A 14,395-nucleotide genomic window follows, 5' to 3' on the forward strand; every position below is an offset into this window, starting at 1 on the left:
CCTGAGATACAATACTTAGCACTCACCTTTCCTTTGTGATACTGGGCCTTTCTTCCAGATGAAGAGAGACTTCTCCACCCACAGCTGTGGACAACTGGAGAGGGGATGGTGTTGAAGGTTGTCACGGTCTCCCCAATGGATGTCTTCTTTTAGGTGTTAATGATTTTGGTGTGGTTTTTAGATCTTGCTTGCTTGCTTCCGATATTGCTTTGGGTTTCTTCTCCTCTGAGCTAAATGCATGTAGGGCTTCCGCTTCATTTGTCATCTTTTGAAATTTCATCTTCCACGTGTTGCCCATATAAAGATGCGCCGGTAAATGGTAGGTTAGCTACCCTCACGAGTGTTAGCCTTTAATGATATTAATCAGATTCAATAGGAAGTGGAGGCTAGATCTGCCAAGACCACTGAAATGCTAATAATCTGGTTATAAACCAGAGAACACTCACTGAGTTGTTCTAAATAATCTTGCTTACAATGTTTAGGCAAATAGTTTACAAACTACTTCATACAGTCCATTATATCCCTTTGATAATGACACAAAAGAGCAGTGGCACTTGCATTTTTATGGTGAACTGTGAAGGAACCACATACCTATTTTCTGCTAAGTCCCATTGTTGTTTCAGGATAGTGTATTCCGGGGCTGATGCCTGTTGTCTTCTGACTGAAGTGACAATATTAGAGTCCAGTTTTTTTTTTCTATTAAATCAGAATTTTGTAGGACTTTGTAGGGCTTCATAGCCATTTAAATGTTCTGGAGTAGCCAGTTCTATCCTTGCAGGTGTTATAAATGTCTCTCCAGCTATATTCAAAAGGCCTGCAACCAATGAAAGCAAAGGTATTGGAGTGCTCTTGATTGAAGAGTCTTAAGGATAACCAAGACAACTGGTTGTGAAGTCTCAAAAGGAATATTTAGTTTTGAAACACCCTTAGCTAAAACCTCACAAAAAGTATTAATGACATTCAAAGGGGATGCATGAGATGGGTAAGCTGTCGGTGATGTTGGCGTGTACGATAAATCGGTATCATCGGTGTCTGAAAAGGAAGATCTTGAGCCTCGTGAAGATGTATCAACCCTTATTTTGGGAGAGAGTCTGGGTGGAAGAAGACATGGACGAGACAATGAAGCTGTCAATTCTCAGAGGAGGTAACTGCAGGGGACTAAGGCATTCCTCAACTGTATTGTCAAATGGTATAATAAGTGTGATTGGTTTAGAAGGCAAAGGTTGAAGTTTCAGTGATAAAAGAGGTCTCATCTTCTGAAGACGCTTGTTTGCAGATTGGGTTCCAGAAGTTGGCTTTCTTATCAAAGAGGAAAATGGAGATGGTCACAAACCTGCTATCAGAGTGCCTATTGATTGGTACGTGAAAGAGAAAAACACAACATAAATGGAGACCTGTGTCTGATCTCTCTACACTAAATTGATGAGAACCCACTTTGACGCCAACTGTGATTCTGATGGCAAGTCGACTTTATGTGGGGGTCATCAGTACTGTCAATGTGAAACAGTGATGTTTTGATGTTGTTGGTGAGCCAGTTGTTTGTTGATGGCTCAATGGTGACAAGGATCACGGACAGGGCTGTGACGCTGATAATCACCAATGCCATTGTTTTCAATATCAAAAAGTTGGTAAGTCCTGCAGACCGCTGATATCTGTCCATATTCCTGCGGTGGGAAGGTGTAGAACTCACCTATTTTTAAAAAAAAACTTTTTCTTTTATTTAACATAGGATCTGCAATATATTTGTTCTAGAGGAGAGAATATGTTGACAACATCTCATCAAGCAATTAATTATACAGTGATGGACAGGTTACACAGTTTCGCCTATTGTGCTTCATCGTCTGAGCCATGGTCTATGGCAGGAGGGGTACATATATGGCCTCTGTATTCATTCCATTTGCCCCACATGATCCCCCATTTCATGGGACGTCCTCTATGAATATATGTAGTTTTTTCGGCCACCATGATCATGTCCATGTCTCTACACCACTCTGTCAAGGTTGGGGTTTGTGCTGCCCCCCATTTCTGAGCAATATTTTGCTTAGTGTAGGACCCACCTTTAACAGCAAAGATATTAGGGCAAAGGCTCTCAATGTCAACTGTTACATTCTTGAAATTGATTTAAAATGACGTGTAGAGTTATGACGTCGATGTTTTCTTTTTTTTTTTCTCTGAAGATGTCTCACTTGAGGAGTACTTGTCAGAGTGTGATTTTATTAGGCAGAGATGCTTGAGAAGTTGGCCTTCAAGCTGCTTCTCATTGTCCTCTCCTCTTCAGTCTTCATATTTCCAAGCACTCCTCAACGTCTGATGCGCTCCCTCTCCTTAAGGTTTTTTTTAACATCTATTGGCAGGTAGTGCAGTAAAAAAAAGGAGGAAGACACACTACACAGATCTTGTAAGGCGCTCAGACTACTTTCTTTCTGCCAAGGATGAACACCTCTCAAACAAAGAAGGCATTTTGAGAGGAAAAACTCTAAATGTGGAAACAAATTAAGTAATTCGACAGGCAGTTGTTAAAGATGGCAAGTGAAAATTAAATTGTGTTTCATGGATTTAAAATATGAAGAAACAACGGCATAAAACCGGACGTGCACTCATTTCCTTCTCACAGGAATCAGAAAAAAGAACTAAATGGGTGAGGCAAACCCACAGTACAAAGCATCCTGAGTAGAGGGACTAATTGGAGTTCTTAAAGGGACAGGACTATTTGCACTCTGTTTACATTATTAGTCTCAGGTTACACTTTTTCTTAACCTTTTTATACTTTTACCCTGCCTCTGCACCTATGATTTTGAAATGTAGATTTCAAATGTTGCTAGGATAAACCTGTTCGGTTTTCCAGAAAATATTTCACTTCTGATAGACTTTTTCATGGTACTCTCTCCTCCTAAGGATAAATAGATTCTTGACACCAGTGGCAGGATACCCTTGCAGGTGGTAGTACACTTTACAAATCAACTTAGCAAACACAAGGCAACACTCACCCACAGTTACAGATCTGGGATGAATCCATCTTCGTTCTTTAGCTCACTTCGCCACCTCAGTTCAGACCCAGCTATATGCAAATCAGTCTTGACCCTGTGCCTCATGGGAACAGTCCAGCCCGAACTGCTAAGCCAGGTCTTCCCTGAATCGGAAACCAGCATCGTGGGACTGGTTTTGGGGAAACACCCCTCATCAGCCAGGCTAGCTTGAATCCAGTGGCAAAGTGAGCAAGGGATCCACGTCTGGGCATACCATGCCAAATTAGGGCGGACCAAGCAAACACAAGTTGATGATGGACGGAGCGTTGAAACTTTTGAGATACTCACCCAGTCATAGATCTGGGTTGAATCCATCATCGTGCTTTAGCTCACTTCGCTACCTCAGTTCAAAGCCAGCTATATGCAAATCAGTCTTGACCCTGTGCCTCATGGGTACAGTCCAGCCTGAACTGCCAAGCCAGGTCTCTGCGAGGTATCTGTGCCAAGGTGGGGTGAGGTGTGTGGAGCAGAGGTTCCTGGGAGGTCGGTCGAAATGCAGGCAGCAGTTCATGTAGGTGGGTCCTTGGTCGTGAATGGCTTTGTAGACATGGGTCAGAAGCTTGAATTGGCATCTTTTCTAGATGGGGAGCCAGTGAAGGTCCTTCAAGTGCTGAGTGATGTGGGTCCTCATGGGCAGGTGGTGGTGTCTGCAGAGAGTCCCTTGCCGTAATCCAGCCGGCTGGTGATGAGGGCCTGGGTCACGGTTCTCCTGGTGCTGATGGGGAGCCACTTGAAGACTTTGTGGAGCATGCAGAGTGTGAAAGCAGGCTGAGGAGACGGCGTTGACCTGACGTTTCATGGAGAGTTTGAATTCCTGGATGATGCAGAGTTTGAGGGCTTGGTCCTTTGGAATGGGAGTGTGTAAGAGTACCGATGGCCACCAGGAGTCATTCCAGAGGGCGATGTGTTTGCCGAAGATTAGAACTTCAAGTTTTGCCCGTGTTGAGCTTCAGGCAGTTGTTCTTCATCCAGGCAGAGCCATTCTTTATACAGCTGTGTAAGGTTGGGTCTGCTGAAAGAGAGAGGATGAACTGGGTTTCGTCGGGGTAGGAGATGATGATAATATTGTCCTGCAATCTGACGATGTCGAAAGTGATGCCATGTAGATGTTGAAAAGGGTTGGACTGAGGGATGAGCTTTGAGGGACACCACAGATGGTGTGCTTTGGTTATGAAACGAAGGGAGCTCCTATGCTGCACAAAACACAGTTACCTGTTATGTATTCACTTTATACATAATAGTATATGTGATGAATGTATATGATATGCACACCTATGATTGTTCCTTTATACCGGTCATATACCACAAACTTAATTAAGGAGCTTGGACGCTCCTGAGTTTTAAACGTGCTTTGGAAAATACAAAGTGAGTGAATGAAGTTGAAAATAGTTGAAGTTGAAAATATTTTTTGAGCGCACTGTGACCAAGCGGCTTCCTGGCGCTGAAAGATGGACAGTGTCAGATGGAGGAGGCGACCAGGGAATTACAGGGTTGTGAAGGCTTGGGCGTACAGATGCGTTATGAGCGCCTTACGGAAGTGAGGGTAAACAGTGATGGACCTGATGGTAAGTGGAAGACTGTTCCAGAAGCGGGGGCAAGAATAGAGAATCTGGTACCACCAGTTCTGGACTTACGGAAACGGGGGACACTGAGGAGTGCCTGGCTGGAGGAGCGAAGATTGCGACTGGGGTGGTAGTGGGTGATCATGGAATTAATAAAAACAGGGGCAGTACGGTCGCGGGCCATAACAACTAGGCATGAATGCATATTCACCCTTAAATTTATGTTGACTGTTTTGACAGTATGATTGGAAAGGCTGTAATTCTGCTTTCAATGAAAGCTGTTTATGTTATGAAATGTTTAAAATCGTTTATTTAAATGAATAGTGCACTTTAGTTTGTAGTTTAAGATGGAAGTGAAATAATCCAAAGACAAGAATGGGTCATTTATTGCAAATGTTTGTGGACTTGTGCTATTTTAATTTAAAGAAATGTTTAGATCTTGCAGTTCAGAGTTCATATTTTTGGGGTTTCTTATTGACTTGTTTTTATGCTTAGCATATCAATAATTATGTTAAAAAATATGTTTTATTAATTGATAAGTAAATGATCCCATAGAAATAATATGTTGAAGTTCGTGTTGATTCAGTTGTCACCAAGCCTATTATGACCCATCTGTAAATGTAGTGTATTTCATATAGCGCACTTCTACCCGGAGGCCTCGTAGCGCTGTATTCATACCGCTGTGGAACCCATCCTGGCTTTCCTGTGAAATGTCCACTCCTGGGCACCCCCAAGGTGAAGCCAGGCATCCACAGCGCTGCTGGGGCCGTTGTGGAGATTAAGCAAGCTATTGCCCAGAGTCACAGAGTGGGACCCATGATTAGACTAGGCACCGAGGCGAGAATTATCCAGTCCGGAGAAATTGAGTCCAAGAGCCGCCGAGGCGGGAATTGAACCCTTGTCCCGGGCCAGACCTCTGCATCAGGGTCTGCCGCTCTAACCATTGAGCCACGCTTTAGGTTATGGCGTTGTCAACGCTGGCGCATGTGAGCCAAAAAAACAATACTGATAACAAAGCTCTAGGCAAAGGTAGGCAGTCAAGTATTTTGCATTGTACTTACTCGTAGCGCGTCTTTTTTTCTTCTATTATTTCACTTTCTGATTCTCTGCAAGGAATTTCAAATGTTTCCACACTCTACAATGTAAAAAGTGCAAAAACAAATTTTATTTCTAGTAAGCATAGCCAAGTATAAATTAATACTACAATTAAAAATGCATTTTTTTTAATAGCTGTGTTCTATAGAAGGACGGTAAATGCATAACACTAAAATCACTTCTTGGAGATAAACGATTTTCAGTTGAGATACACGTGGTCTGGATTTGGCATGAACCAGAGTTTGGGATTTATTAACCCTATAAGCCTAAACCCAAAGACAGACAAGCCACTGCAAATGTCTAATGTAGTACTCACGTTTAATGAGACAAAAAAGTAAATTCACAAAGCAGGTCACAAAAACATTAAAATTCCACAGAGTTCTTAAGTTCTTGGCATTTAGCGACCATCTTGAAGGATGCAAAGCTTACTGAAGCATCTGACAACCTCCCAACTTGAAAGCATGGACTGTTCCCTTAGGTTGACTACCAACCGCCCAATGAAAATATATCAGTGCACAAATTAAGATCCACAGACAATGGGAATTTGGTCCAATCAGGAATTTTAGTATGGCTCTAAAAAAAAGCGAGGACAGTTCCGAGAACAACCACAAAAATACAAGTTAACAATGCACTCATTTCAAGTTTTAATTGCCCTTAAACCATGCACTTACTTGATAAGGCACAAAGATGAACGAACCAGTTTCATAATTCTAATTTTATGGGACACAAAGAAGATGATCCTCCACTAAGAATTTAGCCACCATGTCAGGAAGAAAAAAAGCATCTTCAAGTTTTGCCTTATTCAATATCTTTTCAGGACATCAATACTCTTGAGTCCGATTATTTGTAAAGTTTTGGAAGGATGCAGTTCAAACGCGTTATCGTTACTCCTTTCCTCCTAATATCTACTGACAATGCGTGTGCGGTTTCAAACCATGAGTACAATGTAAAGAGTAAAATTATGATTAATTCTTGAATTTTCAGTGATAGGAAAGAACACAATATATATAGTTTTGCATAGGGTTGTCGTCTCTATGAGACTTTACATGACTGCTGTTCCTGTAACAACTAGTACTTTTCCTGGCATCAAATCAAAAAAGGCACATCCTTAACAAGCATTGGAAATGCATAGGTCTCGCATTAAAAAAGTTGGAGCTATTGGTTTTGTAAATGACATTTTTTTTTAATGTGTGGGTATTGAAAATAGCAATTTTTTTTTTCATTTACAATGCCAATACTTTAAAATTTTTCAAATGTGACACCTATAGCATTTCTAATACAACATGTTTTGTATGTACGTGACTTAGATGTATTTATCTAGCAAATACAAATGGTTTTAAAACATTTTAATTAATTAAGACTGAAATAAAAAAGATTGTAATTTATAATAGCAATATCTGAAACTATTTTAAATAACTTTTCTGAAGAATATGTTCAGTGTATTTTATTGTGATGAAAATCCAATAACAGAGGTGAAATATTAACATATTTTTGTGACATTTGTAATAAAGCTTTAAACATTGATCGAACCTATTTGAACCAGTTGTTGTTGAATGGTTGCATTGAGTGATGTTGTGAGGGTGATAGATAGATAGAGTGAGGTCGATAGGTAGAGTGAGTGCGATAGATAGAGTGAGGGTGATAGATAGAGTGAGGGCGATAGATCGATAGATCGATAGATTGATAGAGTGAGGGGTGATAGATACATTGATAGAGTGAGGGCGATAGATTGATAGAGTGAGGTGCCATGGATATAGTGAGGGGCGAAAGAGTGAGGGAGATAGATAGATAGATAGATAGATAGATAGATAGATAGATAGATAGATAGATAGATAGATAGATAGATAGATAGATAGATAGATAGATAGAGGGCGATAGCTAGATGTTGATATAGTGTTATAGAGAGGGCGTTGTATTAGTGTTATGTTTTTGTGTATGGCGATATATTGAGTGAGCGTAAATTTTGATGCTGGTGTTTGAGTTTATATTTTGAGTGTTATTTTGTAGTGGTGCATTGCATTTTGAGGTAGTAATTTGAGATTTTATTTTGAGGCTGCATTTTGAGTGTTGTGTCCGATTGTTTGTTAATTTTTTGTTTGTGGGTTGACTTTTTTTTTTGTGGTGAGTTTTGATTTCACATTTTTTTTTTGTTTGGGATTTGGATGGTGAATTTATAAGTGTTGCTGTAGTGTTGTTGAATGTTATTGTGGTGGTGCTGAGTTGTTCTGTGGTGGTTGTTAATGATTCTGTGTTTGTTTTTAGTGGCGAAGTGTTGTTGCATATTTAATCTGTTATTGTTTTTATTAATATTGTGTTGGTGGAGAGTGTTTTTGTGGTAATTTTGTGTGTTGTTGAGTGGTGCTGTGCTTGGGTTCATTGTCGCTGTGGTGGTGCTTAGTGTTGTTGTGGTGGTGCTTAGTGATGCTGTTGTGGCAGAGAGTGCTGCTGTGGTGTTGCTGATTGTTGCTGTGGTGTTGCCGAGTGATGGTGGTGCGGCGCTGAGTGTTGATGGTGTCGGGGCCGGGCTGAGTAAAGAAGGAAGCAATGTGTAATTGTGTTACATGTCTCACAGCTCACCTGGACATGAAGACCCAGGCTGTCCTATTGAACCTCAGTACATCAAAATGCTACAGCAGCGTCACCAATTCTCAACCCAGACTAACTGAAGTGGGAAAACTTCACACAGCTGCAAACTGGCGTGCACCTCGAGGGGACGGGCCCTGGTGGCCACCTCCAATCAAAACCCAGATTTGTGCACATGCTCTCGAGCCTGAACAGACGAACACACAGAACGGCCGTGCACACAAGCGGAGCTCCGTGTGCTAGCACAAACCTGGAACACAGACCTGCCGTGCACACAAGCGGTGTTCCGTGTGCTAGCACAAACCTGGAACACAGACCGGCTGTGCACACAAGCGGTGCTCCGTGTGCTAGCGAGAACCTGTAATAGACGGGCCATGCACACAAGCGGAGCTCTGTGTGCTCGCACAAACCTGTAACAGACGGGCTGTGCACACAAGCGGAGCTCCGTGTGCTATCATGAAACTGGAGGCTTTTAAAGATAAGCGACTAGAAGGGGCGGAGTTAGCACCGCCCTGCATTGTATCGCAGGACTGCATAAAGCAATGGTTAATCCCACAATGGCTCGCAGCACTGTACCCCCTGCAGACTACAGAAGTAGCGGAGACCTGTGTAAACAGCCCAGAGGCGAAAAGATAGTAAAAGAATAGGCAAGGCAGATTTACTTCCGCCACCTATCAAAGCGCTAACTGGAAATATTTGCTTAAGAAGGAGAAAATAATAAAAGTTTGCCGAGCATGGTCAAAGCCAATAGCTGTGGATTTTGTATAGTGAAGACGAGTTTGTGCTCACACGGACACTCATGGCAAGGTAGAACAAGGGAAGAAATGGAGACGAGAGGAGTGTAAAGGGAGGGCGATTAAGATACTGTAGAGCACTCCCCACAAAGGCAGGACACAAGAGGGGAGAGATGTGAACACATGAGAAAGGTGGGCAGCACAGCCCTGGCTAGAAAGAGGTAGGCATGGAAAAAGGAGCGGCTTATAGACGTGCACAGGCGTATCATGTGTAAAGGAACAGTGGTGAGATCTGGGGGCGGGGGGAAGGGCAGTGCAGATCTGGCTAGAGGTGGGTGTGGGCACAAGGGGACACAGGCCAAAGGGACGCCGGGGAATCATAGGTAAAGGAACAGTGGTGAGATCTGGGCAGGGGAGTGCAGGGGGTAGTAGAGATGTGGCACGGGGGGCAGGATATGTGCTCTCTAGTCTTCGGCAGAGGCAGGATGTGGCCGTGGAGAGAAGTCTGCATGAGTGAGATCTGTAGTGCGTGAGTGCACCAGGAAGAGTAAGGCACACATTATCAGAGCAGCTTCCGGGAAGAGGTCCTGCACTAAGGTGTGAGCTCTGAGAGCAGATGTGTAATAGTAGAGAAGAGGGCGTGAAAGACAGGAGGAGAAATACAACAAGAGGAAGAGAGCAGGCCGATTAAAGTGAGGGAAAACCAATTCCACCATGACGCACTCAACACTTTAAAGGAAGACTACAATGAAAGGAGAAAAAAGTAATAGCTGCGTGCCTACAAAAACAAAGCGACCGCGGCCGCTAACCACAAAGCGGCTGCGGTCGCTTTGATGTTCTTGTCTTAATTAGTGGGAGGAGTAGGGGGAGTGGGGCGCGCATGAAGTGGCTGGTGGCAAAAACTGTAGTTGTGGGCTTCTCCGCCAGCCGAGCCGTATTCCAAAGCCTTTGGGAGCATTTTCTGCAGCCCCTACAAAAGTTCTCGCTTCGCGCTAGCGGAGACTAGAACTAATAAAGACGGGCTCAATACACAGCTGAGAAAGTAAGCAATGCATAAATACAGATATCTGGATTTATCCGGCGGTTCTAGGTGTCAATCTGAGCAGGCAAGGAGCTGGTGCAAAGGGCTGTGAATATCTAGCAGCGAGATGGTCATTAGCACAAGCACCATTCTGCTGAAAACTGCCAAAGGCTGATAGTAAAAACAAATGTTAACATACAACAGACAATATACAATAAACAATCAACAAAAGATAATAAAACCACTAAACAAGAGCGTCACAAGAGAGTCACGCAAGGACTGTTGCTGGAGGTTGTTGTTCCAGCTCAGGTACAGTCTACGGATCATCCGGTGACATCCAAGAATAAGACCAAAAGAGACAAGACGGAGGGAAGGCAGAGAAGGGGAGGGGGGAGGAGAAATGCGACACGGCGGGCAGGGGAGGGGGCGGAGCGGGGAGAGGGTGTGAAAGCAGCAGGGGCCTGGAGTGCGGCTGAGGGAACTGAAGAAATGCGACACGGCAGGCAGGGGAGGGGGCGGAGCGGGGGTGTGGGAGGAGTGCGCCTGAGGGAAAATACATGCAAGGCAGGCGGCTGGGGGCATGTGCACGCGCTTTTAAGCTCAATGCGCATTGAGCTTGAATTTCACGGGCACTGCAAGGAATCGCCACGATTCCTTGCAAGTTGGTTAAAGACTGTTTAAGCCCCCATAGTCTCGCAAGCTCGATGCGCATGCGCATCGACAGGCGAGACCTAAAAACGACAGTGTGTGAAGTAAACCCACTGAAAAAAGGACGTTTGAGATGTGCATACATCTTTTAAGCAGGCTGACATTTCCAGTAGGCCTTCCTTATGTATGGAGATGCCATTTGGCAGTAGGACTTCAAACAAATTACACTAATTGCCAATGACTAGGAAACCAATTCAAGCATGAACTTGCTTATGGTTCCTAGCCTTCATCTATGCAAAACTGTTCCTTCTCTAGTTAGACACCATTCACAAGGTCAGAAACCCAAGAGTGTCTTCTTATTGTTTCATTTTCTGACAGATTGCTTTCGGGAGGTCATGGGATATTAGAACACAGCCGAGGGCTCTGACGTCATATCCTTTTACTCTCGCAGGGCTTGTACTTCTATGGCTCTGCCAAATGGGCCACGTACAACCGTTTCAGCACTTGACCTTCAGTGGTAGGAATGGTGAGCAGTGACAGGTTTCTCAGGGGGGTTCATGTAAGGTTACTCGGGCTCAGCACTCAACACTAGCCCGGGCAGTGCAATAAGTTAAATGTCCAGTCCAGTGCTTCTCTTTATAAAAGTACTTTACTACACAGAAAGTACAATACTACACAATACAAACATGTTGTAATACCCGATTGCGGGTGTAATCTTATGTGGTTCAAAATGGATGCTTCCCTTCTAAGCACTCTACACACACACAATCTCCTCCATTTTCACAGTCTCAGGGTCATGGGGTTTCTGTGGCGTAATCTCTATTAGGGCTGAAGTGCTCTCTCACCTCTCATGGCACACGGTCTCTGAGGGCACCTTGTGCCTTCAGTAACTTTTGACAGACAATTACAGTTGTATTGAATAGAGGGAAAGACAGACAGTAACCTTGTTCCTATCAAAAGAAGCTCAAACCAACATGACACCAATGTACAGCATCTATTAGGAGTACAAAATAAAGAAAGCATTTTATTCAGTGTAGTCTCTAACCAGTTCCGCTAGTGCAACTCAGAGGCCGTGTTGAACCTGCTGAACCGCCTGCGAGCAGCAGGTTCACCGGCGGTGGGCAGGGCCTGGTGGACAGCACACAGCGGTCCTGCTTCAGTGAGCAGCTGCCAGCCGCACAGTGAGTCCCTGGAAGGCTGTGGCAGGATCAGGTGCTTCTGCTGGCGGCTCTCTTCTGGGCTCCATTGGTTGGTTGGCACAAGTGGGGTCTGTGGATTCAGCAGGCTCAGTCCCTTCATTTTGGTGAGTCTTGGTCAGGCAGACTGGGTCCTCCTCAGTTTGAGGCAGTTGACAGTCCAGTTTACCAGGTCCGGGCCAGTGAGATCTTCAGCACCTCTGCTGCCAGCTGCTATCGTTGGCACAAAGTGCACATTTCCACGAGACACAGGCTCTCTGCTTCAGAGTAGAGCTTCTTACGCAGCACCTCTTGGAGTGTCAAATTCTCTTTTCAATGGCAGGGATAACATGTTAGGTGGTCATTTCTTGTTACAATCTTTATACCTTCAGGGCGCTCGGAACCATATGCCACTTGATTGGTAGTTCTGCGGTCATGCCGTCCAGTCGACAGAGGCCCTCAGCAGGTGCTAAATGCAAGTATCAATCCTTGGCTTTACTTGGGCCAACCAATCTTACACACTCAGCTCAAGTGCTTTGCTGCCGATGATGGGTATGGCCGAGGACAGCGCATAGCGCACTTTAGCAATGTCTCAGCTCCTCCAAACAAACTGCACAGTTTAATCAGCGCTCCTAATCCAGTCGAGGATTCAGGTTGTGAGGCGCTTTTGATGGATCCCTCCACTAGGATCAATTGCTATGGCTCCATCCAACGGTCAGCTCCTCCTGCAGGGTTGGCACACTGCTTCCCTTTCCCTAACGCAGGAATCCTTGGTTAACAGGAATCAGCAATTCTTCCTTCAGTTTGGACCCCAGGTGATGGTTCATTCCCTCTGGGAAGCTGGTTGTCAGACACACATCAAGTCTTGGTACGGAGTGGCCCTCTGACTACTCTGCAGAGTACCCCTCCTCAGCTGAAGAGAACTTGGAAAAGGAAAAAGTGGCTTAACAGATCCCCTTTTAATACACAGATGGCAGACCGGGGATGTGGGTTTCCAGGCTACCCTTTCAGAACCCGTGTTGGTTGTTTCAGTTTTCATGTGTCCACCTTAGGCTGCCTTTCAGACTATCTCCTGAGTAACGCTCCTTACAGCAGGGCTGACTCAGGGCTAGAGGACCCACAATGGAAACACAAAAAGATGTGAACAGGCTGCATCCTAACAACAGCCACGTCTGGCAGCAATCAGGCTCCTCTAAAGACCACTCACACACTGAACATAGATACTGCAGTCCCACCCTTTACTACTACCATCCACCAAAAGGCAGTCTCTGTATCAGAAAGTACCTAGTCGAATTTCTAAGGCAATGCTTGTCTCTTCTTTCTCCATTTCAGTGTCTGGGTTCCGTCTTTCCAAACTCAGGAGAGAAAGAAACCTGACCTTTATCTTGGGCACATGAGCAGGCTAGGCAGTTAAAAATGGAATTCAAAGCCATGTATCACTGAACTACATACCAACTTCTCTAGCACACATGCATAAGTCAAGCACATATGATCTCCGAGCTAGGATTCTGGGTTCACTTTGAGTAGCGGAACTTTGGGCAAATGAACCAGAAGGCTCCCATTTGCATGACAGAAGTAACAAGACCTGGTGAGACTATAATCACATACAAAGGGAAACACCTCAAACTATAGGGGGAGGGGCAAAAGGGAGTAGAACACCAGGGATGCACCCTCCAAATCATAAATAGTAAACACAAATCAGCAATCCTGGTACAAGAGATATGTACATCTGGAGTCACCACAGAAACTATTCATTTTCGGTGCCCCATAAGCATTTCCAGAAACGTTTATCAGAAGAGGTAATTAAAAACCTGTCAGGATAACCCTCACACACCTGCCTAGGTGCCATGCTTCATCCTCAGGTCTCCCTATTGGCCACGAAATGTACTTTAATTATGCTGAATGGGCTTCCTCTGAGTGAGTAGGAAGCGCTCATTACAGATTAAAGCGAGGATCCTTCTGTTGGAAAGTGGGTTATTGGTAGGGGCAAATGTAGGTCTGCCACTGGCAATAAGGCCACTAACACATGATAGGACTCAGCATAGGTCTTAGAAAAGTAGTCCTTTGCTCAACCCTTGGTAACGTGGCTGCGAGCAGACAGGCTTAACTTCAAAGACAGGTATGTAAAGCATTTAAAAACACAATTTCAGTAAATAATTAAGACACAACAACAAAATAAAAATACAACACCAATTTATAAAATTAGGTAATATTTTTATCTTTTAAATGACACCAAAATGAAAATAATCCACTGTAGGGAACCAGAGATATGAATTTTTAAAGATTAGTCACTTTCTAGTGCTTAGAAACCAGCAGTGCCCCTTTAAGTCATTTCGTTTTCTCTGTCAGGGACACACCTTTACAAATTGTTCTGAAGAATTCTCACCACTGTAGTGGGCCGCCTTCTTCAGGAAGCGGGGTCCAGTTAGAACACCTTCCTGGCGTTCTGCTTGCGGGTTCCAAAGTATCCAACACACAATCCAAGGTTCTGGAATCTCCAAGAGGGTCCTTGAAAGTGTGAAACTTCAATGCCGCAATCCACTTGGACAAA

At 44.2% G+C, this 14,395-nt stretch overlaps 1 protein-coding gene across 1 annotated transcript in view; it reads right to left on the bottom strand.

Annotated features, from left to right (window-relative positions):
- Positions 1–14,395, bottom strand: part of CPLANE1 (ciliogenesis and planar polarity effector complex subunit 1) — a 2,360,818-nt gene that overhangs the window by 1,053,756 nt on the left and 1,292,667 nt on the right. Inside the window, exon 30 of the mRNA XM_086960545.1 lies at positions 5,650–5,723. Coding sequence (XP_086816671.1) covers positions 5,650–5,723 — 74 coding nt within the window. The remainder of the gene's footprint in view (positions 1–5,649; positions 5,724–14,395) is intronic.

This window comes from Lissotriton vulgaris, chromosome 3_1 (assembly GCF_964263255.1).
Source record: "Lissotriton vulgaris chromosome 3_1, aLisVul1.2, whole genome shotgun sequence".
NCBI classification, from domain to species: Eukaryota; Metazoa; Chordata; class Amphibia; order Caudata; family Salamandridae; genus Lissotriton; species Lissotriton vulgaris.